The sequence below is a fragment of the Xylocopa sonorina genome, chromosome 10 (genome assembly GCF_050948175.1).
Source record: "Xylocopa sonorina isolate GNS202 chromosome 10, iyXylSono1_principal, whole genome shotgun sequence".
NCBI classification, from domain to species: domain Eukaryota; kingdom Metazoa; phylum Arthropoda; class Insecta; order Hymenoptera; family Apidae; genus Xylocopa; species Xylocopa sonorina.
Genome location: NC_135202.1, coordinates 7148636 through 7173688, shown reverse-complemented (window position 1 = coordinate 7173688; position 25053 = coordinate 7148636). Strand labels below are relative to the sequence as shown.

The 25053-nt window shown below is 38.5% G+C and overlaps 3 protein-coding genes across 14 annotated transcripts in view; 1 reads left to right on the top strand and 2 right to left on the bottom strand.

The window, feature by feature from the left end:
* Mical (Molecule interacting with CasL) overlaps window positions 1-14553 on the bottom strand; it is a 65675-nt gene extending 51122 nt beyond the window's left edge. For 5 of the 9 annotated variants that reach the window (XR_013102383.1, XM_076902562.1, XM_076902568.1 and 2 more), the window contains exon 1: window positions 11072-11286. The gene's annotated coding sequence lies outside the window, so the exon portion shown is untranslated. Of the gene's footprint in view, window positions 1-11030; window positions 11287-14417 lie in introns of those variants that run through there. The other 4 variants (XM_076902567.1, XM_076902569.1, XM_076902564.1 and 1 more) reach the window with 3 other exon arrangements.
* On the top strand, window positions 11519-12855 carry LOC143428012 (STING ER exit protein). The gene is made up of 4 exons (XM_076902578.1): window positions 11519-11679; window positions 11771-11927; window positions 12081-12309; window positions 12606-12855. Exons 1-4 carry the CDS (start codon window positions 11559-11561, stop codon window positions 12750-12752), a joined length of 654 nt encoding a protein of 217 aa, XP_076758693.1. The 5' UTR covers window positions 11519-11558; the 3' UTR covers window positions 12753-12855.
* On the bottom strand, window positions 13012-25036 carry LOC143428008 (uncharacterized). 4 transcript variants are annotated; one of them, XM_076902570.1, is made up of 10 exons: window positions 24827-25036; window positions 23464-23688; window positions 22785-22982; window positions 21622-21747; window positions 17788-21527; window positions 16620-17035; window positions 16341-16532; window positions 15731-16267; window positions 15391-15639; window positions 13012-15126 (listed from the first exon to the last, which is right to left on the bottom strand). In XM_076902570.1, the coding sequence occupies exons 2-10, from the start codon at window positions 23655-23657 to the stop codon at window positions 14050-14052; spliced, it is 6729 nt and encodes a 2242-aa protein (XP_076758685.1). In that variant the 5' UTR covers window positions 23658-23688; window positions 24827-25036; the 3' UTR covers window positions 13012-14049. The 4 variants fall into 4 exon arrangements, with proteins under 4 accessions (XP_076758685.1, XP_076758686.1, XP_076758687.1 ...); XM_076902571.1 differs by lacking the exon at window positions 24827-25036 and adding an exon at window positions 24547-24608; XM_076902572.1 differs by lacking the exon at window positions 24827-25036 and adding an exon at window positions 24188-24208.
* Between the last annotated feature and the right edge of the window lie 17 nt (window positions 25037-25053).

Here is a 25053-nt window from a genome sequence, read left to right as displayed (position 1 = left end):
TATCGTCCGTGAGTCAACCGTCGCAGACGAATATCGATTATCCGCGATCGGGACTGCCGGTCACGTATCAACGGCGATACGAAAATGGAACGATCGTTCAATAAGGGCCCGGCTCGCGGTTCTATCGCGGGGTTCGATCGCGTCGTTTGTCTCATATGCGGCCGGCACACGCCTCACGTGCTCTGAATCGTTCGCGTGCGAGTCTCTCCCAGATTGCACGAGCCGATCCAACTACGTGCTCCACTTTTGTCGGCCGCTCTTTCCACGGTCAAATCTGACGATGGGTTTGATGGACTCAGTCGGTGTACGAGCGATTTATTAAGCGTGGAATAGGCAGAAAAACTAGCTGCAGGCGTTATTTCTTGGGGCACAGAGGGAGAATGGTATTTGGAAGGTAGGGAAGACCGAGTGACCGCCTAGCTCTGCACCCTCCCGTCCTTTTAAAAAGCAGTACTGTTACGCTGCGAAGATACTTGCTTCTATTTAATTTCTTCCTCGAAGCGTGTTAAGATTGCGTCATGCGTTGTTAGCAATTCTAACATTCCCTCCGAGTGGTTTTCTGTACTCTACATAGAAAGAAGCGGAACCACTTCTGTCCGAAATGTAATAATAATTTCAAAAGTTTGCGCAACTTCGCTGAGGTTTACTTAAATCTAATAATACTTCCAGGCAACAGTTCCAAGATCCATTTTGAGAGCTTAAAATGAAACGAACTAGCCGTTCGACTGATAGTAACGTGGCACGTGTGCGGAACTTCGAAACCAGGTCGAAAACTTCCGGCCCGATAGCCAATTACAGAAAACTAACAACCCCGCAAACTTCATCCCCCATTTCAGCCTTCGTACGAAAGTAAATTTCTGACCACTTAACGAAAGCGTACCTTCCGCTGAATACCGTGGATCTGGTATTAAAAGCCGCTTCCAATACCAAACCTCCCCTCGAACAACCCCAATTCCAATCTAACCGGAAATTCTCCATTAACTCGACCCTACTTGCTCCAACTGACACGCTGAGATACTTCTCGCTTCCTTCTTTATAATCGCAATGGAAAGGTAATTACCAAATACTCGCATCTGCACATATTTCTTAAAAAGGGTATTTTGAAAAATGTGGAAGGCAAACAGATAAAATATCGTCGAGGGAAAAACCACTGCGTTCCACGCGCGGAGAACATTCCAGTCGGTTTTTCTCGTAGGTGGACCACGCGTATCATCGTTGAAATTGCTCGCAGCAACGATCACCGCGAGAACCAGCATCATCGACCTCGTAACCGGTCCCGCGCTCACGGAACGCGACGCAGTCCAAGTTACGGGCGTGGAAAAATATAATTAGGGTCACGCCGTGTAATTCCGCGGTGCACGCGGAACCTTCCGCTTGCAATTGGACGAAACGAATTTATGCGAGGTTTCCGCGCCAGCGAGCATCGCGGCGGGAATTTCGCGAGCCTCGCGAAACCGTAGCTCCGGGACCCGGTTTCATCCGTTCGCCGCACTCGAATGCGATACCTCGCAGCGGGGAATTAAAGCCGCGTCAGAAGCGTTCTTCGAAGGTCGTTCGCGAAATTAAACTCGCAAGAAATGAAATTTGCGAAGGTGTGAATTTAAACGCGGCACGTTAGTCTCCTCTAATTTATTCCTCGAACAAAGTGCCAATCAGCGATCGGTAATAAAATTGAAACGAGACCTTACGAAACTCCGCTCTTTCACTTCGCTTTCTAGTATTATTTTACAATGAAAATGAGAGCCCACTTGGTTTTACTTTCGAATATTAAAGGGTGGAACTGGATCGTCTGGCTCTTAAACGAAATCTCTTCGTTTTCATTTTCACGCGCACAGACACGCGCGTGTCTGTAGGCGCATCTTGCGCGCGGAGAGCCTTTTCACTTTCGTTTTCGCCGATTCCGACGACTTTCTACCGTATATGTAATTATTTCGATTTCAGCTCTTGAATATCGACCGGCCTATCGAACTATTCTCTTTTTTTTACACGGTGTAGAGAGCGTAAAAAGCTTCTAAGTGTAATTCGAGAGCGACGAGTATGGAAATCGTCTCCGTGGCCACGAGCAAATCGAATGTGAACGACTTTCAAAATTCCGATCCCGATCGAACATTTTCCTCGTGTATAGACAGAACGATTCGACTGAGAAAATGATTCACAGAAAAGGTAAAATGACCTACTTAAGTTTTCTAATTTTTCCGTACACTTTCATATATTTTATTGCATAATTGTAATTTTATTGCCGACGTCGAGGTATTTTCAAGGTCTCACGGCAAGTTCGTCGTTTCGTATCTTGAAATTGCCTCGCGGCAAAAGCGTACACAAAATTTCGAAAATATCTCAACATCAGTTGCAAAACGAAATAATAAAAAATATATAGAGCTATTTGAAAACATGAACGCAATGCTCGTGGGAGATCTCAATGTCGTTTTGAAACGACGCACAAGTACCCTCCGAATGACAAAATAGTCTGTAAATAAAAAGAACCTCCTCGCAGTGTGCAACAATTTCTGCCGAACCGCTGAATTACAAGATAAAACAGTTTCCTGGATTAAAACTGCTGACTATCAGAGCGTGAGCAGGTTGTCCTACAAATAGACAAAAGCGGAGACCAAGAATAACGGTTACTTCTAGATGGTTTTCAAAGAGGATTATTAAGAGAATGATAAATTTGATTGAAATGGGAGGAAGCCACGATTTAACATTACAGAAATACTTCGCAGGGAATAAAGCAATAACTTCTGGTTAGACTGGGTTAGATTACATTTATAATAAATGATTGATTTCTTTTTTAATCAATAATAAACGTTATCGATTACAGGAATTGTCCTCCCTCTCTAATCTACAACGATTATTCGTAATTTAAAACCGATATCCGTTCTCCATAATAATTACAGGTAGCTAATAAAGATTCAAATCATTTATAAAGGTCATTCCCCGCCAAATCATAATTATTTAAATTAGTCTCTCTAAATAAAATCCGAGAGAAGCGAAGAATACAGCGGACGTCCCATTGTTAAGAATGATAAAGAGATATCCGCGTAAGTACACTTGTTCCGTCCACGAGGACCTAATAATTCCCAGGTGAAACGGTAAGCAGAGCTTATTAGAAGTCGCGGGGCATCGTCGAGAAAGAAATTCCCATTCGCGTCACGTCTCGAGATGGCTCGAGAAAAAGCCAGCTTCCTCGTAGTCGCCAGCAAGGGCGCTCCGTCCGAGAATAAAATGGCGGGCGGTACGCGTCCACGGATTTTAAGTTTCGCTCCCAAGCTTATGATAACGTAGCCAGTCAACCCTTCTATAACATGATTGATTCGCACCATATTATATGTTCTATATTGTACACAAAAAGTGCGTTCTCAGAACAGCAAGTTTAGCTTCGCATCATATCAAAACCGTGTAAGAATACAGCGTTATAGGAGGGATCACTGTGTACAGTTTCTCGTCTTGATAACTAATGATAACCAAAAAACGGTAACCAAGGATGAATATATTCGTAAATTAGATTGGCAGTCATAGATAACGTTATTTCTTTTTAAAGATTTCTGACTTATTAGAGGGATCAGCTTTTACATGATGCATCACGTCGTTCGTGCCCGCGATTCCCGCGCGGATCGATAAACTCATAAATTCCACGGCCGAAACGCACCGTCGGCAGCTGCACGGCGAAACGTCGAAACGTTGTGTTTCCAAGCCGCCAAGAATAGAGAGGAAGCCACTCGAATGCGAATTCCAATCTCTGGAATCGATTCTAAAGGGATACCATCGCCCCCCGACCCACCTCCCGGCGAGATTACGTCCACGGGAGATGGGAATTAACCCTTTGCACTCGGATGTCCCTTCTGAGGGGGCATCAGCATTGATTAGCGATTATTCTAAAGAATAGTTTATTCTAAGTATAACGAAAAATTGTTTTGTCAACCGGGAAGTAATATGATATGTTATTATTTTTGCAAAACCAAACAGCTGACGCTCGCAACAACTTCTAAGGTAATCGTATAAATATAATACAGAAGCTTATTGCATTACTCTAAACCGCACCACGTCCTCCTCAGATTATTAAAAATGAACAAACGCACGCAGTATAGAGCTAAGCAGATTATTATTGGTCAAGCAGAGTCTACAGATACTTAAATTCAATTATCTTCGGAAATGGGGAGAATTGGAATGAAACAAGTTAGGTTGATTGGTACTTTGGTACAAATATGAGGGCCTTGGTAGTTCATATAATATTAAAATTGATTAAACACTGCGATGCAACGTCGTGACATTAACAAGTTTCATTCTGAACGTATTCTCGATTAGTTTCTGGGCAAGATAATTTTTCCAATGGTAGTTGCGGTATAATTTCTCGAAACACCCTGCGTACACGTGGGTGCAGCAGCCAGGTAAATCTTCCTTTCATTCTCAACGTCTCCCAAAGCTTGGCTCGCCCATTCAACGAGCATCGAGGATCGATCCTTTTCCTACCTGCCGCGGCACTTTTGAATTTCATTTTCCTGCCCAACAATGGGTGAATCCCGAGATTCACGGCCTTGCGAGATCCACCGGTTCTTTCTCCATTCACTACGAATCAGTTCAGTGGACTGAAGATTTGCGGCTCCTGTTGGACAGAGAGAATGCTGGAACTCTGCGACGATTGCAAGTTGTGGTGTTCACTTCTCGTGAATTTCGTTGGGGACGCCATCGAGTGCGCCTCGAGTCGCATTGCTTTGTACAAGAGCCAATGTAACTAACACATTTGCGGCATAAATATGTATTTACTTTCTATTGAGTCACCAGAGGAAGTATAAATATTTAGCAGCGTTTCCTCTGAAAATTCCTCGTCCCAAAATATGGTCGATCATTTTTAAGAGAAGAAGCTTTGACGGTGAAATGCGTCTCACTGGCTAGTCGAAACGCGGGTATGTAGAATTCGAAGACGATGCGTACTAACGAGGTCGAAGTGTATTTCGAGGAGGTACTCGGGACGAGAATACAGGTGGACTTTGAAGGTGCTGTACGTTGACGATGAACGAAACGTATTTCATAAAGTATTCAGGAATTAATATACATCTTGCTCATCAATATGCATATAAAATGCATTCAAAGAGTATTCATCAATTTTAATATCATACACTTTCTTAATTTCAATATAAAGACGCTTGCGTTTTTATCAATTTCCCACGAGAATTGAATTTAAATACTTGTAGACTCTCCTTGACTAATAACAATTTGCTTAGCTCTCTGCAGTGTCCGTCTGTTTATTTGAATAATCTGAGGACATGCTGCGGTTTAGGGTAATGCAATAAGATTCTATAATACATTTACTCGATTACCTTAGATATTGTTACACGTGTCAGCTGTTTGCTCGTGCAAAAATAACAACGTAAAATATTGCTTTTCGATTAACAAAGCAATTTTTTATTCTACTTAGAACAAGCTATTATTTAGAAAATTGAGCCACGCATGGCAAAATTTTCTCTTTATGTCTCAGACAAAAGTGGTTGTCTGGGGCTGTACAAGGAATCGCTTCCTTTCCGGCAATACCTAATCACGATAGCCTGGAACGCTCTGTATATCTCCTGCAGATGTACTTCCGTTTATTTTCCAGGCTCGACACAAAAGCGACGATAGGGACAGCTGCACGCCGAAGCATACCAAGACGATGATCGTAAATACGCTTCACGCCGTGCTCGACTTAATGCTCGATTCAACTGTAATTGCGACTACGATTGCCCCTCGTTCGATCGACGCTTCCCCGTCGCAGAAGAGGCAATTTGTCGCCGTTTAGAAACGGCATATTTCATTTCCCTATGAGAAATATTCGTTCCAGTCCGTTCGAGGCAAAAAACCAGCATCTTTTTTCTCGCCCCCTCGCTTTTCCTCTCAATCGAGCCACTCGCGAGGAAAGGTAGCCGGATGATGGAACGTTTCAAATATTTTAAGCGCTGAAAAAAAACTCCTTTGCCATCTGATTTTCTCGTTCTGCCAAGTATTTTCACTCTTTGCCGCAAAACTCGTTTAGACCGCTTAACCTGCTACTTTGAAACCTGCAATTTCGTTTCCCAAGTGCTTCGTGCGCTCCAAGAGTGTTTGACTTTCTATTAAAGTTATATTACTCGCCATTGTCAGAGGACCAAACGGTTCCCACTATTTCGTGCAGAATTTGACGAAGAATTTTTTTAACTCGTAACATAAGAATCTATTTTTTTTTTCCAGTAATAATGTAGCGATCCCTTCGAGCGATATGAACGAAACGCGTGACCCGTCTATTTCTATTTTCCCAGTTCTGTCCCCAACGTCGATAAGAGATTGCATCCCTTTCAGCTTTTCGATCGCTATCTGCATCGAGGCCAGATACGCATTCGATGCGAATGAATCATCGATCTAAGGATAATTTGATATTCAGACCGCGTCATCGATAGTTTGATCGAAACTTTTCTACGTAACGTTTTTCTGCGACTAGAACGTCGTTAAGTGCGGGCGCAAACAATGAGTAACCGGTCGGCTGCGAAATGCACAGCCACTCGCGTTACGAATCGTTCGATTGTAACTAATTATACGCTCGCGTAATTGAAGCTTCCCGAGGTGTAAATCATCATCTACGCGCGTATCAAGTTTAGCCGAGCGCGAGCTTGTTTTCGGAAGAGATTTAAAGGTTCGAAGCCTTGGGAAACGATTTGCCGATCTCTATCGAGGAAAAATTTCCACTTCGACGATTCCGAGGCTTGGCAACCGAATAATTAATCAATCCTTTGAAAATCTTGCTTAAAACGCACCAAACACAATAGGTCGACAGAATGGTTATAATTAATATATACGCACAGGTTCATTGTTAACGATTTGCACTCGAGAGAAAGAGTAACAGCGTTATGATTTACATAACATAACATTTGTAATTTGTTAACGGAATAAATGAAGTTAATTTACGATTTGCTTTCGCCTTACGTTGCTAACTGAAAATTATTGGCACTGTTTTTCTCCATCGAGGAGCCTTTAAGTTTCAAGAAGAGTTTTAAATGCTTCCATTTCAGACGCCTCGGGTGCAAAGGGTTAAATAGAAAAATAGTGACTGAAAATGTTACTGGTAAAAGTATGCGACGATTTAAACTAATTATTACTTTCACTTTTACATGAACGAAGCGATTCTTTTTATGATTCGATCCAATAGAAGAAAGCCTAAAGACTTCCGCCATTAAATTCCGCTTTGCTTAAGTTGTCATCGAACAATAAAATTCGAAGTTAAAATAAATGAAACCTCTGAAAAATTCGAGGAAATATGAAATTGATAGTTGATCCGTAATCGAAAACGCTCTTGAATGGTTGTTACGTAAAAAAATGATTTCGATTAGACACTATTACAGCTTACAATAATCCTCATCCTACAACCCACTTACTGCGGCAACCTTATCTTCCCGATATTTAATTAAACATCTGTACGTTATATAAACGGTATTACGTAACTTTATCAAACTTCGACTATTTCTCCTACTTTCGATACTTGGGAATATTTTTTGTACATTCGTATAATTTTCATTCGACTTTTATCACACAACTACGCGTAGACAATGGAATAAGAAACAATTGCATAAGAAGCAGCCATGAAATATTCGCTTCTATGAATTTTATAATTAACACATTCGTTCCTGAGGACGTAACATTAAAATTTTCTGATAAAAGTTAACCCTGCTACAATCTCCGAATTATTTTTCACCCTGCTGCATTACTTTAACAAAATTGTTTCTTATATTCCCTTATTATATAATTGTACGTTTAATTTTTCAAAATAATCTATATTTCCCTCTAAAGTACAGATTTTCTATATGAAATATTCTTACTACACGCCTAGCGAGGTCATAATTGAAATAAATCATTCCTATTTCTATTCACTATGCCGTTGAGCAAAGGTTTCGTTGCGAGATCATCACTTTCGATGTTGTAACGTGGTACGAATAGATGACCTCGCTGTAAACCACTTTGCTCCAAAGGGTTAAACAAAACGCATTCTATTCGAGACCATCTTATGAACTTTTGATGCTACAACGCGGTACGTCGTAGATGCTCTCGTGATAAAACCACTTTGGGTGACAAAGGGTTGAAATAAAATTAGAGTGCTTCATTGAAGAATTCGATGACCCTTTAAAGGGGTGCAGAACGTATTTCAAAAGCAGTCGCAATTTTCGATTCGTACAAAAATTATGAGATAAAGAGTGATTCGTACTTGTACATTTACTTTATACTTTCAAATTTGATTAACTTAATGCAAACTGTAATGTTCCGTGTACACGCGACAACAGTACTTAAGGGGTTAATCGCGTCCATTCTAACGTAAAAGGGATGATCTAACATTGACTTAATTCTTAAAAATTTCACAGACGAACCAACCCAAGTTCTTCAAAACTTTGGAATATAAACTTTTCGATTATTCTTCTTATAGATAAAAATAAAGTCAGCGTCATTTACTATAAAGATACTCATCTGTTCCACAGAAATGTAACTAAAATGGACCTGCACGAATTTGGCCGCAGAGTGCAGAGTAATCGATTAATTTCCATGAATCGTCTCGCCAAAGTTCGAAGACAAAGTTCTAATCAAGAAAGGCTGCTGTTCCCTCGACTATTCCCTAAAGAGGAGCGAATCCAGGCGCGGTTCACGCGCGTGGACGAAGAGGTTAGAATTTCGTCGACCACGCGAGAAAGGACAAAGGCCGGGGCTTTTATCTGCGACAAAGCGGTACACGCGGCCCACACGTGCCGGTGCTTAGGCTACCTACGTTACATGACGATAAAAATTGTCTCCACAACCGATGGAGTCGCATGCGGATTCATAGGTTACACGCATCCTGGCTTATAAGGTCTGCGTCGAGAGGTCTGTCCGTGACGATTAAATTGATCGTCTAGGAAACGAAAGAAACACTATGCTAATAGTTGGATCGCGGATGCTTATGCTAATACAAACTTTTGTGGATATAATTAACCCTGCTGCGAATCTCATTCTCGATCCAATTGTCTTCTCTTCAAATCAACAAACTTCTTTGTTTCGAAACAAATGTTGTCATTAATGCTGTCTAGAATTGCGCAAACTGATTAGTACATTGCTATTTATAATAGAAGACACCAATTCTTGCAACCCCTAATCGTTCGCCATTCTGTTCTTTACTTTTAAGTCAAGTAGGATTCATGCTCGTAAATATGAAAGATTGTATATAATACATGACATTACATATCGCTGGATGGTTGTAATTATAACTTTACGACAAATACCAAACATGGTATACACGTATATCTGTCAGTATACGAATACTAAACTGTCAGTTTAGGTTAAGCCAGCTAAATCAATACGTGGGTAATATAAAACAGAACAATATAGTATTAAACTCATTGTAGGTCGAAAAATAATTACGTATTTGACCAATTGGTATATGTTTAGCTGTCACTGGCGGCTTCACACGTTTTCAAAGGATACTGGCCCCTCGTATTGCAATATTAACCATTTAACTTATATCATAGATATATATGCAATATAGAAATATATATTATAATAAATAAATATACGTATATGAAATGTATACATATACATATATTACATGTATACCTGCTACGGGGGTGAAAGATAAAACCGTGGTTTGTTTAGTTAGCTCAGTTTAGTCGGACAGAAGTTCTTTCACTCCGGTCGCTGTCCTTGAAGGATAGTCAATACCAATAGATCAGATCGAGTATCTCGATCGTGTGAATGCACTTTGTTACGCGGGACAATAAATACAACCGTGTCCTCGGGCGTAATCTGCGCCATTCGGTAGAAACAAATTTGACGATGTTTGCAGAATCAATAACAGGGTTCTTCAGAAAAAACCATCGTAGTATTATGTTCTCCAGAATTGAATTAGTTCGAAGCGAAACATCTTTCGACTGACGCAGAAGCCCTTTCCCGGTCATGAATAAAGATCATTACGTAAGGTCGAATCGGATTTAGCGACCATTCGTTTTCGCTCATTTTCGCAAATTATTTATGCGACTGAACAGTATCTAATAAAATTGCAACCACAATTATCAAAGTAAAACAACAACGCAGATATAACAATTACAATTGTCTTCGAAGAGAGACAGAGAGTAATAAATGATTTTACTCACAATTCGATTACACGGAAATACGCTGGTCGCTCCCTCGACGTTTGATATTCGGCCTTGCGAAAAGGTTACAAGGGGAAAGATTCAAAACTTCCATGACAGACACACACGGAAACGATCGCGAACTACCACGACATGGCTGACTCGTCGTCAGCTGACGGATAACCAATTACGATACCCCTCATTCGCATTTATATTTATCGTAACTTCAAATGTCCGCGGTAACGCGGCTAATTTCAATGCATAGAATCGCATATGAAACGATTGTTCTATGAACAGGGACAGGGATTTGCAAGCGTACCCCGTACAGAGGCTGAACTAAATCGCCCACTATCCTGTAATCCTTACAAAACTAAAAGTAGGTAATAAAACAAGGGATGGCAGTCAATTAAGAAATCCGCCACTGTCTCGTACAGAAGGAAAGTCGTAAATTATGTCGTTAATGCAACGCGTACTTAAAGTTATGAAAAAGTAAACAAAGAAAGTCGCATTTGATAGATCGAGCGTTACCATTGCGAACCGTTTGAATGTTTCGCAAGTTAGCGAAGGCTGGTCGTAGCTATTCAATGGTCGGCTCGTTCGCATATTAATTCATGGGCATCGTATACATCAGAATAGTCTATCCTCTTCCCCCTTTTCATCTCTCGGTTCAACCCTTCGCGACAGCGCAAAATACGGTCCCATAAATTCGATCGACGCACCATCGAGCGATCGAATTCCAGCGAGAAAGCCGGCGCTAGATATTCGCCTGTGCAAGTCGGAAAATCGTAGAACGCATTGTGTACCGTGGCGAAGGGGGCGCGGTCGTAAATCTTGTATGAAACGTGGGAAAAAAGAAGCGCGAGTACGCGCAAGCTACTGCAGGAATGCGGGGAGAAAGGGAGAAAGGGAAGAGAGACGGCGAGAAAGAGTTGTCGTACGTGCCTTTTGTGTATACGGATGTGTATAAGTCTGTATATACGTACGCGTGTATGTACACGAAGGGCCACTCTGCGTGCACCGCCAATCAAATGTCGAGTCACCGCACTTTTTTCTTCGCCTCTTTATTGCCCCTTGCTCACATTACCGCGCGCGTATCTACGATCGCGATTACTGTTCGATTGTACACCATATCACGCCGATTTCTCACTGATCACAGTACACCGTATCGGTAGCGAACGTCGCCGCGAATCATTGCTCGCTTCGACTGGCCTCCTTCGACTGCGCGTCTGACACTGTAGCGACCGTACCGCGACCGAACACCAAGTGCGACCGAGTGAAATGCGCAAGAGGGACTGGGAACATCCTTCTCGGCGTGTCCTACGCAATACATGCTTCCAGCCAATAGGTGGCGGTACGCTATCGACGCTATCTGTCGGATAAATCGCCAAGGTATTCGACAAAACAATCGCACGTTGATGGGATGGAAATGCTGTCAATTTCTAGCTTTTATAGTTTTTGATAAGACTAAAAATGCCGAAAGTAGTATCAAGAAGTATAATATGTTCCGACACAAAGGATCAAGAAGAATATAGCGAAGAGAAACCGTTGCATATTTATTATTGCCTATGCGGACAGATGACGTTGATTTTAGGTTGGATTCACTTTGTTTATTGCATACATTGTTCTTTATTCTCTTAAAAATCATGAAGAAATGTACATAACATACCCTTGTATTACAACAGATTGTGCTATAGAAAAATTGCCTTTAAGAAAGAGAGACGGTGCGCGAGTTATCGATGGAAGTAAACATGCCCACAAGATGACTTGCGAGCAAGATGAAATTGTGTATTTGAAACGTCCTGAAGGCATAGAAAAACAATATCGTCAAAAATGTAAAAAGTATTGTATCCACTCTTTCATTTTTTAACATATCATCGATATTTGTAACGAATCATGAAAATTCAGAAGCTAGATCGACGTATTTACATTATATATAATTTTTACAAGTTGCAATAAATGTATTAATTTCAATTTCTGTCCATGTTCTTATAGATGTGGACTTTTCCTGTATTACAAACATGACCAAGCGACAAATATTGTATTCATTGTAAAAGGTGCAGTGATCAAGAGCTCAGGTGAAGGACCAATGACTGATATATATAATCAAGTGGCTGTCGAAAAACCCAAGAAGATAATGGTGACAAAGCATACAAAAAATATGGGAAAATTCAGTTCTGTCACTGTTTCTACAATTGATGAAGAGGAAGACGAAATTGAAGCAGTAAGTTATTTATTTCTATATTATTCCTAAAATTAAGATAAAATATTTATAAAAAAGCTGCTATTTAGTTTAAAAAAATATATATCTTAGTTAAAGTAAAATAGAAAATATTATAAAATGCTACAGAGGTCTGCTATGTTAGATTTTAATATTGTGCACAATTAAAATAGAACGCTACTCTAGGAATTTAATATGTAAGCACAAGAATTTACACAAAACCTTGTGTATTGAATTTGTACTTTTTTCTTTGTTATAAAAAACAATTTACGTTTAAAATGTACGTTTTCTATTTGCAGAGAGAAGTTGCCGATTCGTATGCTAATAATGCACGAATAATAGAGAAGCAATTAGAAAGGAAAGGAATGAATAAACGAAAAGCTATGCCTCCTCCCGAAGCGGATCCAAAAAGAACAAGACCTAGGGGAACATTATTAGATGTATAAGATATTTTAATTGTATTATTGTCATGTATTTAAAGCTAAGTATACGTGTATGATTGTAAGTAAAAAACTAGAATAAAATGTGTAAATTTTGTGAGCATTTTAATCCATTATTTTTCTTTTACCATAACAAAAGTTCTTAGCAAGTAATGACTTACTTAAAGCAGACCTGTCCGAGTAGGTTTTCACCGCTTGCGAGCCAGACCAAGAGCAAAAACCAACAACTGTGTAGAGTAGATCCAAGGGTAGCGATAAAGAGACAGCAATGCTTCAGACGAATTACCTCATCACCCTTTGCTCTCGGAAGGTCGTTTGCACGAACAATAACTTGGACAGGCTTGACTTGAAGAATCAAACCATTCTTTAACATTATATTGAGTTATTTATTAACATTACATAAAAGTAAATATTTAAAATATATAAATGACTAGATACAAATATTGCATAAAAATGTACATTGCAAAATAGAGATATAAATTTAATAAATAAATACAATAACTACATATAAATCATTAATAAGGGTGGCTGGAGGGTAAACGGAGTACTACTTACAATAAGAATTAATTTGTAAGATGGCAACATTAAATGGTACGAAAAAATTACTTTATAGTACATATAATGCAACTAGTAAAATTAGTAAATAACTCTACAAAACAATTTCGGGTGATATGGCTCTTTAATGTGGAAGAAAGGAGGTCTATCTAAATATATTGTATAACTGGCCATGTTACGTCTACATTTTATGAATATGGGTTGTGTAATACTATGACATATTAATGCGCACATTGGTTGAAAACTGGGTGGGACGTTAAGCTAGCTGCATTTGTGATTGAAAGTGATATTGTTTAATCACAGTATCCTAGTTGTGTAATATTCGAATTGAAGTTAACGGACACTCGAGAAGTCTCTGAGACTCATTGTATTCCCACATTGCCAGAGATCAAGAGAGAGATATATAATCGAAAAAAGGAAGAAACATAATGATAATAATTTGTAACTTACAGTATTCCTAGTGCCATATCTCGTTTTATAGTTACCTTCAACATTGCAACAAAATCATAGCACTTTTCTATACATCTAATAAATGCATTTCAAATATATTTCCTTTGACGTTTAATATCAACTGCAACTTGCTTTAAATTAAAATTATATATAATTCTATTTTTACACATAGTACGATTTCGCGGAGTTGGAGTTTATCACGTTCGCGATTAAAGACAATAGCTTTGTATGTATAATTGTAAAACTAACGGTGCTACGTATGTACGGAAAAACATACGTAGCTGGCCAGTCCGTAAATTTAAGTGTTGATCTGAGAAGATTTAACGTCTGCCTTTTTAAGAATTGTTGGCTCATCTTTCAAAAAGGTTCCCGACCTAGAACCCACTGTAGGTTGTTTCGGAACTTCCCCATTATGGCACTTACTTTTACCTTTCTCATCGCAAGGGATCTTAGTGGTACTAGCTATCCTTTTATTAGTAACCGTAGATTTACTCATTTTATTAGTGCCAGATGATTTAGGGGAAGATCTTTTGCTAGGGCTCTCGGAGCCCTGTTGATTCGGCACTCCTTCTTTTTTTTCCCTCGCTAGGTTAGGATGGTTAATCGTAGACTGCGCGACTAACCGCGTATTTACGGGTTTGGATGACACGCTATTCAAAGACTTACTTGGAATATCCGGTGTTTTCGCAGCATCTAGAAGATTTCTTCGCAGATGGTAAGCGCTAATAGCTGCAGCTCTACTTCTACTGGCCGCAGTCGAACTTTCCAAAGATCTTCGCGGTCTTCTATTCGCTGTAAGCGGACTTCTCTGCTGCATCGGTGGCGAAGTTTTCTTTGCCGCCTTTTCGTAAGCCTGAGCCTTATTCGTTGTTTTCCCTAAAGTTGGCGAAAGCTTGTTCGACGCATTCGATTTAGGTGTTGTTACTTCGGTCATAAGACTGTCCGTCGACATGGAAGTATCCATTTTATTGGCCTTTTTCTTAACTGCTGCAGGCTTGTTCTTCGATTCTGCTAAAGAATCTACAGATAAGCCTATCTCTGTGCTCTTTTGTTTAAAAGATGGCGACTCTGGCCGCGTAATGCCGCAACTTTTGCTGATCGAATCTTTCTTAGCATTCGTTCTGCTGACATTCGATTCTGTTAAACTGTCCGACGAAAGAGCTTTTACGTCTTTCTTTATAGGCAACTTTATCTTGGTTAACGGTTTCTTCTCGGTAGCTCGTTTCATTGCCGGACTAGAAGTGCGAGACGAGTCTGAAGATGAAATCATAATCTTCCTCCGTTGCTGCGTCATAACCTTTTCCGGATGCACTGGCTGCTGCGTGGTTTCCTTTGGAACAGATTTGTTCCTAGGTTCCAGATACCTTGATTTTACCTGAAAATTAACACTTGAAACATCTCGAAATATTAAAATCTAAGCGGCTCTTCTATAATACGGCATTCCTACAACACGGTTTCGTTTTAACATAATTAAAAAATTGGGATATTCCAGGTATTTGTAAATATAAATGAGGCTCACGTATACATTAACTAAACTCTGCAAACAATTTCATGCAACAGATAGAATATAATTTATGTAATCAGTATATCTTTTACCATAGATATCATCATTAGTACTAAAAAATAAACGAAAAATTACCTCTAATTTATTAGGCCACGATTTCGGCCTATTTGTATCTGTATGTGTAGTCGTTGGTTTATCATTTTGCATTTTACGTTCCAATGGATCACTTTTTGGTTTATTGAAAACTTTTTTCGGCTGTTGCTGTTGCGTCGCTGCCATTTGTTTCAAAGTTTTATGATTATGCTCTGATATAACCATTTTTACACGTTTCAAATCCAAACTTCTGTTCGCGGTTGTTGAACGGCTTGATTGTGGTCTAGGCTCCTGAACGAAATAAATATATTTGAAGAGAAAGACAGAAATTGAAAAAATATTAAATTCGTTTACATATATATTATATTATTATATTATTTACTTTTATGGAATTAGAATGTCTCGACGGGCGTCTTGATGTTTCGTTTGGTAAAATTACAAGGCAAGCTAGTTCTTGTATTCTACGTCGAAGCTCCAAATCCATTTTCAACCACGTACTAGTTCTTGCGGCTCTAGCCGCATCTCTGACTAAGCATTTCTCTACCCGACTTTGGATTTTCTTCAAAAAATCAACAAACAAAGGTCCCCATTTGATCTTCTCTTGAACTTCGTCTTGCTGCGCAGAAGTTAACATTTTATGCAATTTCGTGTAACTTTTGCACGCCTGTTCCGGTGGCAGCCGTTCGGCAGCCGCCAAGAAATTATCCTCCAATCGACTGATGTTCCATGTTAACTCTCGACCAAGAGATTGGAAGTTTTCGTTTCCCAGAACACCCGAGAAATTGTCTGACAAAAACTTCACCGAAGTTTCCAATAAATTCGAGACCATCCTGAACACTGGTTCGGCCCAACGAACATTCGGTAATGTTGCGAGCAGTTTATCACAATCCATCATAGTTTGAAGCACGTTATCCGTAGACTATTATTTTTGGTACATAAAATAGAAATTATATAGACTTGCAAAACCGCAATGTCGATTAAATAATACGCACCATATGTACAATATGTTGATGATAACACTTCGCCATGAGTTCTTTCGGAAGCGTTGCGAATGCTTTACACGGCCATATTCGCACGAAATGTCTCGTAACCCATCGTAAAGACTTACGATACACTTCGTCTAGACCGTAAGCTGCTGCCAGAGGCATACACTCCAATACACCAACGGCACATATTTGGCAAGGCTGTAATGTAATACATTTGACGGGCCCGATAAAAAATGTATTAGAATCTTTATACTATAATCTAAACATACCACTTCACAATCTTACCTTGTGAAACAGATGACAATATTTTACTTTAAGCGTATATCCAATAATTTCTTTAAGACCTTCCAAGCACAACATATCAGCTAATGTAGCCAGCTCAACTATACTTATAGAATCTGGTATATTACTTTCTCCGCTGTATATATGGCGTAGCGCAAAGTGTACCGCATCATAGGAATACCCTTGCAGAGAAATAACATTCCCTACGCTCTCGATCCAGCCGCCGCTGAGAATCGCTGCGAAATATTGACAACGAGAGCTCAATATACATTTGTGAGCTCTTATACGACGTCCACCTACATCGATTGTAACGTCTGGATTGATCTCCTCTAAGAACATTCTTAATAAATCCTCGCCTAATCTATTGTACGGTCTGCTTCCTGCTAAACTTGATGTTTCAGTTTCTTCCGTGCTTCCCTCTAAAAACAAAATTATAGTTCATACACTTTATCGATTGATGAACAATTTGATGATATAGCGGTGTGAAACTCTTGCTCTTAAAAGCATGCCTCGGGAGCAATATAATAAGTTTGTCAGCAGACATCAAGAGCCTCCAAGAAGGGACTCGATTTTTGCTATTCTAAAGGAACATCCAGACAAATGTAAAGTCATACGAACGTATATGTTAAGTCCTTCGTTAAACATATGTGAAACGTGTTGCATCGCATTGTGATGTATAACAATATCTGTACAGCTCCTAGAACGCTATGACATGTGAATGTCAATGACAAGAAAAATGACAGGAGAAGTCTGTAGATTCTAAAATCAATCAAATCCACATTTCCTGTCAACATCACATTTCTACACAGTATTTATCCCTTCCATATTAGACACTCTCGCGTACTTTCTACTACTTCCAATTTGTCTTTATTTATTACTCTCGCTATTTGTGAGCAGAGATTTAGCCATCACTATATCATTCCTCTTATGTCAAAAACGTGAATGTCTTATCTTTTTCTCTCTTCAATTTCATGCTATTACGGTACATACTACGGTTTTATGGCTGGACCGATCTCTAAAGTAAATATTGATAATATCCAAAAAATGTTTACTTTGAGGATTATCTGATTACACCTCGCATTCAGTGTGCAAACCTCCATAATTTAACGAACTGTTCATTCATGAATATGACATAGAGGATAATATTTAACATATATAATAAGGTACACACCAGCACCAGAACGACCCATGCTACTTTGCATACTGCTCAAATCAGACTCTGATATAATTCCTTCTCCATCGTATTCTCCTGTTAACTCTTCCAATGGTGACTTTTGTTTAGGCGGCAAAGAAGTGCTCATCACCGAAGTGAATTTCCTAGGAACTGACCTAACGGATCCATTAGTTATGGACATTACCAATTTACTTTCAATCCAAGAAGTCTCCGGAATACTTTTGCACATACGATACTTTCTATCTTCTTTCACGATCAACGTGTCCGTTGAATGGGAAATCACGGGCGTTTTATCCAGATCTGACAAGCGAACAAAGTTCGAAGTTGTCGTTTTCATAGTGTGTCCCACGGTCCTTTCACTCTTCTTCAATGTTATGTTGTCATATACCGTCTCTGACTTCACATAATCGGGACTTTTCAATTCACTTTCTATCTTTTTAATGGTCTCGTTTAATGATTTATGCGTTTCTGATATTTTACTACCTACAGCAGGAACTATTTGTGGTCGGTTTATGTTTGGCACTTCTCCGTTCAACAGTTCAGACAATTCGTAGTCATGATTATCGCTATCAGGCGATGGTCCACTACCGCTACTTATATCGAATGTCTCGCTCTTTCGTGTTTGCCCCTCGGTGCTTTCTGTACATGTTTTTTCCCACGCAGACGTTTCTGAATACTCATCTTCGTACACTTTGACATCGTTCGCCTCAAGATTCTCAATGGCCCTATCAGTTTTCAATTCCGTGTACTCGTGTTCCTTTATGCTGACACGGAGTTCTTCATTGATCACTTCAACGTGAGAATTTGGAGGTGTATCTCTCACATCGAACTCAAATACATCTTCTGTAGATGTGTCCATGTTATTTGGACCATTATTGCCTTCTTGTGTAAGCTTAGAGTTTTTCTGGATAACGAATTCAGGCTTTGCTGTGTCGTTTAAAGAGTTGCTTGAACAACTAGGTTTTCCTTGCAACCTCTTCAAGTCTCCTCGATCTACAGACAAACTATGCGCCCGTTTATGCTCTTTTCTAAACATTAGTTCTTTTGCAACGTGCCCGTTGTTGTTGTTGTTAACACTTTGCGTTTTATCAACGTTCCAGGAATGCCGTTTGAACGCTGGCCGTGACGAAGATAAAGTTCTTCTCCTTACCACCGGAGAATCAGACTCTATGTACATAAATACACTCGGTTTTGTCTTCTCTCTGGCACATTTTTGTTCAATCGACGACTGATCGTCCCTCGAAGTGATGCTATTCTCACTGGAATTAGTATCGTCTAATTTGATTTCCACTTGCTTGTCGGAGAAAGTGGAGAAACTTCTTCTGTGCGAATGTTGCGCAGCAGTATTCTCTTTATTCTTCGGTGGATCACTCAAATCGATGAACATAGAGAAAATATTTTTCTTGTCGATACTTTCGATAGGTTTCTCAAGTTTGACAACGGGCTCTTCCACCTCCAATTTCTTATTTTTCGGAGCGTTATTTGTACCGGACATATCAACATAAAATTCACAATAAGATTTGCTGCATAAATTCTGTTCTTTCTTCTCCGTCGTGTAACTTTGTTGCTGCGCGACAGGTTTATTATCCATATCCTTCAAGTTAACAAAAAATCCTAAACTACCATGTTTCTCGTGAGCGCTCATTTTTCTTACAGGTTTCTTCACGCATTCCGAGCTTGAAAAACTTTGAGACATCCCTGCGTGAACGTTGCTCGATAGCTTGGGCTCATTCTTGTTGCAATCGCTCATGTCAACCACCCAAGCGGTCATAGACGAAGACATTCTCGTTGGTCTCGTTTTCGCCTCGAATTCGTTCATGATAACAGAACCACCGGAAACGATTGGTGTCGATTCAGTTTTCCGTCGCACAGTAGGACTATCGGTGGGCTTAGAATAGTCTGAAGTGCTGACACCGCCGGATATAATGGGCATAGTCTCGACACACTTGGTCTTTTTTATCGTATCAGTTCTATTATCCTTTTGTACGATACAACTTAAGGTAACAGGTAAACTGTTACTACAGTTGCTCGAATCATTGTCCAATTCTGCATGATAATCCATAACAACTTCGTCACTAGCACTTTTGGTCACTGGATAAATCATGTTTGTTTTAGTAGTATTCTGCAACGAATTGTTATTCTCCGGTAGCGACTGATTCATATCGTATTTCTCGTTATTAAGGGATAGATAGGGCATCGTATGATACTGACTACCAGTTGGTACTTGAACGTCCATTGTAAATTTATTTAAAACGTTACTGATCGGAATCGAAGGTTCGTCAGGTGGATTGAAACACGAATCGCCATCAACGCGATGTCCTGAATATTGAGGTATAGCATTTTGGAATACAAGGTTGCCTTGTCGTCGTTCGTACTCTTGCCTCAACACGGAAAGCTTCTCGTCGTTTGAGTCCAGCTCAAACGTATTCCTTCTGATAAGAGTGGGTGGTCGTGTATCATCCGATGAATTTGCATCTTTATCGTTCGTTTGATCGATCGTTTCTTTTTCAGTTTCTGTTAAAACGTTCGAATTATCGTCGTTACTTATTCGTGATGTAACGTGTCGGTCGTTATTTATATTTTTATTATTGTCAGGACAAGGAGAAGGATGCGCACTTTCACCGCTGTCTGCTTCCTTAATTTCCACGACTAACGATTCTTTATTTGTTTCCGCACTTATTTTATCTTCAGGCATAAAGTTAGTTTTCCGCATTTTCCGTGCGTCAAGTGGTTCAAGGTACTCAGTGAGCTTCAATTCTCTCTCGAATTCTGCTGTCCTTTCGTGTCCAGTTTGTAAATTGGTTGTTTTAAGGGGGGTGAATTTGTAACATTGTTCCTCGACGAGATCGTTAGATGTGTTTGCAACATATTTGGAAGAATAGGAAGTGTATGGTGGGAATTTTTCGTCATAGCATTGACTTTTAGGTATGCTCGGAGTTGGAACCTCTATTTCATCGTTGAGGGTCGACGCATCGATGAAGTAATAATTACTTGTATTACAGGAACTTTTTTGGCTATGTGTATCGTGTGATACATCACGGTTTACGTTATCCGATTGCGTATCTGCCGCTTGGGTATAACTCGAATGACACATCTTCTCATCCTGCAATTTTTCTGCGGTCTCTGCCTTTGCACAATTCTTCCCCTGGCTCGCAGAGGACGCGTTTCCAAGATTAATAAATTCAAACGATTCGTTTTCGTCGCTGGCGCAGTCAGATTCGTAAAATGGATCACTAAGTACTTGGTTTTCATATTGAAATATTTCGTCCGCATTAGACTTCCCTCTTTGAGCATTATCCGTGGATGAACTAGAGGAATCTAATAGCGGTTGTTCAGGGTTAAAAGAGCAACAGGTCGCGTTATTATCGTTCGAACCGCATTCCATCAATCCCGATTCTACCAAATCCTTTATGTGGCATGTAGTTTTGAAATTGTTGGTCGTATTATAGCGTTCATTGTTTGCAACTACTTTCTGATCTTTGTTACGTACACGTCTCCCGCGTATTTTATCTATTTCATCGCTTCCAGAAGCGTACTCCGTGACTTGCAGTTCTTCAAAATCGGTACTTGAATTTTCAGACGTGGTGTTTTCATGCGGGCTTACAGAACCAGTTTCCAAACCAGAATCAGCCATATCGGATACAGTGGGACTTACATCCACGATAGCATAATCTCTCACATTTCCCACACTTTCAGTACTTTTTGAACGACAGTCTGCTGTTGTGCCATCCGCATATCTTTGACATAAAAACAGATATATATAAGTAAAAATGTTAATTAAATTATAGTTATTGGAAAATCTATTTTATAAATACAGTTATAAATTGTAACCTTTCATTGATGTCTAGTACTTTATTTTCAGAAGATGCAGTCGCAAATCTTGATGTGTAAGTACTCAAAATGTGTTCTACCAACAGCTGTTCTTCCTTCGAGAAATTTGAGTCACTGTATAAAAGCCTGAAAATTGTTGTACTTAAAAAACAAGTATGGTACAAATGATAGCGAAATATATATCTAATATACATTGTTCTATCCTGTGCATTCTATGACATTTATTTTCAAAGTGAAAAGTCAAGTATTACATGCTGGTTGTCATAATATACACTGTTATGTACAACAATTTATGTATGTTTCATGATAGAGAAATGAATTTAAAAACATTCAGGCCAATTGTATATGCAAAAAAATAAAAATCAAACAGAATTGGCAATTCATTTTAAAATTTGTGTACTGTTGATAGAATGATGATAATTTATAGTTTTAAAAGTTGAGGAAAGAGTATTATTACATGTTATTAAAGAAATATATTTAATACAAAATTTACACAAAATGCATGCAAATTAACGTTTTGCAATTCGTGTAGGAATAAAATACACTCATCCTTCCATTTATGTGCAGAATTCGTTTAACATGACTTTTTCTACAGGACGGAGTATCATATAAAAAGTTGCTATATATAAGATACATAAGAAAAATACTCATGCATACTATATAAATATTTATCTTGGAAATGACAGAAAGACTAATACAAAATCAAAAATACAAATTAATATTATATCTGCTGTTGCCATTATAGCAGACAACCTTTTCTTTTTAATTAATCTGAGGGGAGTACCTCGTATGCTAGAAATATTTGAGTGAAACTATATAATAATTTATATAAAAAAAGTATCATAAGAAATATTGCAAAAAACAGAGGAATTATTTATTACATAAAAGAACCGCATATTAAAAATACTATGCAAATTAAAGCATGAATACAAGGAACTTTATAAGTATTAATTGAGGAAAATTTGTGTTTGCTGTATTATAGTAACTAATATGTTAATTGTAATATACATGAAAGACTTGTTACTACATGTAAATTATCACAAATGTTCCTAAATTAAACAAAAGTACATATTGTAGATATAGCCTATGGTATGTAACGAAAAAAAAACATATAGTTCTCATAGATACTGCTTCTATGTAAGTGATTAGGGATTTGGAAGTACCTCACAAATCCTTCTATATGATGAAAAATTTCCAGTTTATCAATGATGCAATCGATATGATTGTTAATGTATATAAAATAAGGCTTGAGAATCTTGTAAAAGTGTGGAGCTCTTGTTTTAAGGATACACTGGTTTATTCGTACTATATTATGTCCATGTATTATGTTAAAATCACAATACAAAGAGTCCGTAAATATGCTACAATAAAATACTCTATTCAGTTTATGTACTTACAGAAAAACTTAAATTCTGTGCATATTTATAAGTTGTTTTATACAAATACATTCTCATTAGTTACAATTTAATATTAACTTGAACAGATAATTATATTATACAGATACAATAAATATGATATAATAAAAGCTTGCTAGATTTTAAATTAGAGCTTTTAAGTATCTTATATTTTTGTACAATGTACCAGTTACAATACTGATACCCAATATTACACATATTAATTATACAGATAGAAATTACACAACAGTGAGTAGTTTACCACAAATGTTTTAAATACTTCATGCGAGGATATTATAAAACTATTTATATTTTTTGTTCGATATACCTTTTATATGAAACAATTGACAAGTAATATTAACATTATTTTGAACTAAGTGTTCGTTGAATTAAATTTTCGATTTAATTAATGACTTATGAATGAAATGATACAAATTTAGTGGTTTACCTTGAAATATTAGCTTGTAGATCACTAAGACTTTTTGTAACGATCCGATTCTTTTCTACGCAATGATGTTTCTTAAATGTTTCGCTGGTAGGAAGTTGAGGCTTGACAGAAGCATAAAGCTGATGGCAACAAAGCCATTGATGTATTCTGTCTAAATTTCCACTTTGCTTGTTGCTGCCCCTGCCTCCAGCCATGAGACATGTTTAATGTTTCATACTTGTTCACCTTTAATTCATTAAACTTTTTTGTACAGCAAGATAAAAAATTAATTACAACATATACAATATAGTGATGCTTAAAAATGTCAATATACGTGTAAAAAGAGAATATATTGTGCATGTAACACTTTGTCTTTGCAAATAGTAATCTTTCTACGTGTATTTAATATTTATACATGTAATTAAATATTTATATTATTAAATACGTTAAATTCTTTGTGCAATTTTGTTTAATTTTCTTTTGAATTTTATAAAACTCCAAATGTATAAAGCAGACAGACAGCTGAAGCAAGAAGGACATTAATGATTCTTCCTTCAATGTATGCATTGCTGACAAAGTACATAACAATTTCAAGGTCAATACAGGAGGTGCCTCCATGCATAGTAATTATTAATCCTTTCGTAGTGTCTTCAATATTTAGAGAATGATTACACTGTGTTACACGCACCATATATTATCCTGTAAAATGTAAAGAATTAGGGCGTAGTTGATTGTAAATTATTACATAACATTATCTCGGGAATAATTCTCGAAATACGTAGTATGCATTTGGTAAATGCATGTTCTGTCCAACTTTATTACGTTTAACCTTAAATTTAACGCTTAATCGTGAATATAATTGTTGAATGAAACGGTATCGCGTTAAAGGTAGAAAACGTAGAGCCGAAAATCGGAATAAAGTTAAAATGCGAATGCCAAAAATAAACGTGTAATTCTAGCATGGTTCAAAAGTAGGAATCCAGCGTTTGAAGGGGGACTGAGATTACACCGTCGGGACGTGTCGAATGCCGAGCAATCGATTAATTAATGAAAACTTCGCGTTCTAATTAACTAAATAAGAAACGCGGCATCGAGGATTTAAACCTTTTCGATCCTTCGGAGGCATTGATCGAACACGCCTTGTTGACTGTCATTTAACGCATCTTTGTATGCCTCCTTCCGACTGACGACTTACTTTGGAATATTAAGACTAACACACGCGAATTAGTACGTCCCGTCGTAGCGCAGTCCTTGAAAAAACAATTCTAAACGCAGAGAAACGTTCTCGTCGTGTTCTTTCTAAAGCTCGAGCACCTTTTCAAACATATTTTCGATAAGACTTTCTCAATAATTTATTGATCGTACTTTGTACATATGTACGTACCTCGCATTATTTCGGTTCCTGAACACCGGTCGGGATACGTCATGATTACGCTGCGTTACGAGCCGTAATCCTCTCGCGCATTTTGCCGGACGCGTCCGCTGCAAAATTCGGCGGATATTAACGGTACGATACTACGAAACGTTCACTTGTTTGTTGTTCAAAAGACATAAATATGCGACGATCGTTCCCAATACGAAAGCGTGAGACTGTTTGCCGTTGGCCACGGC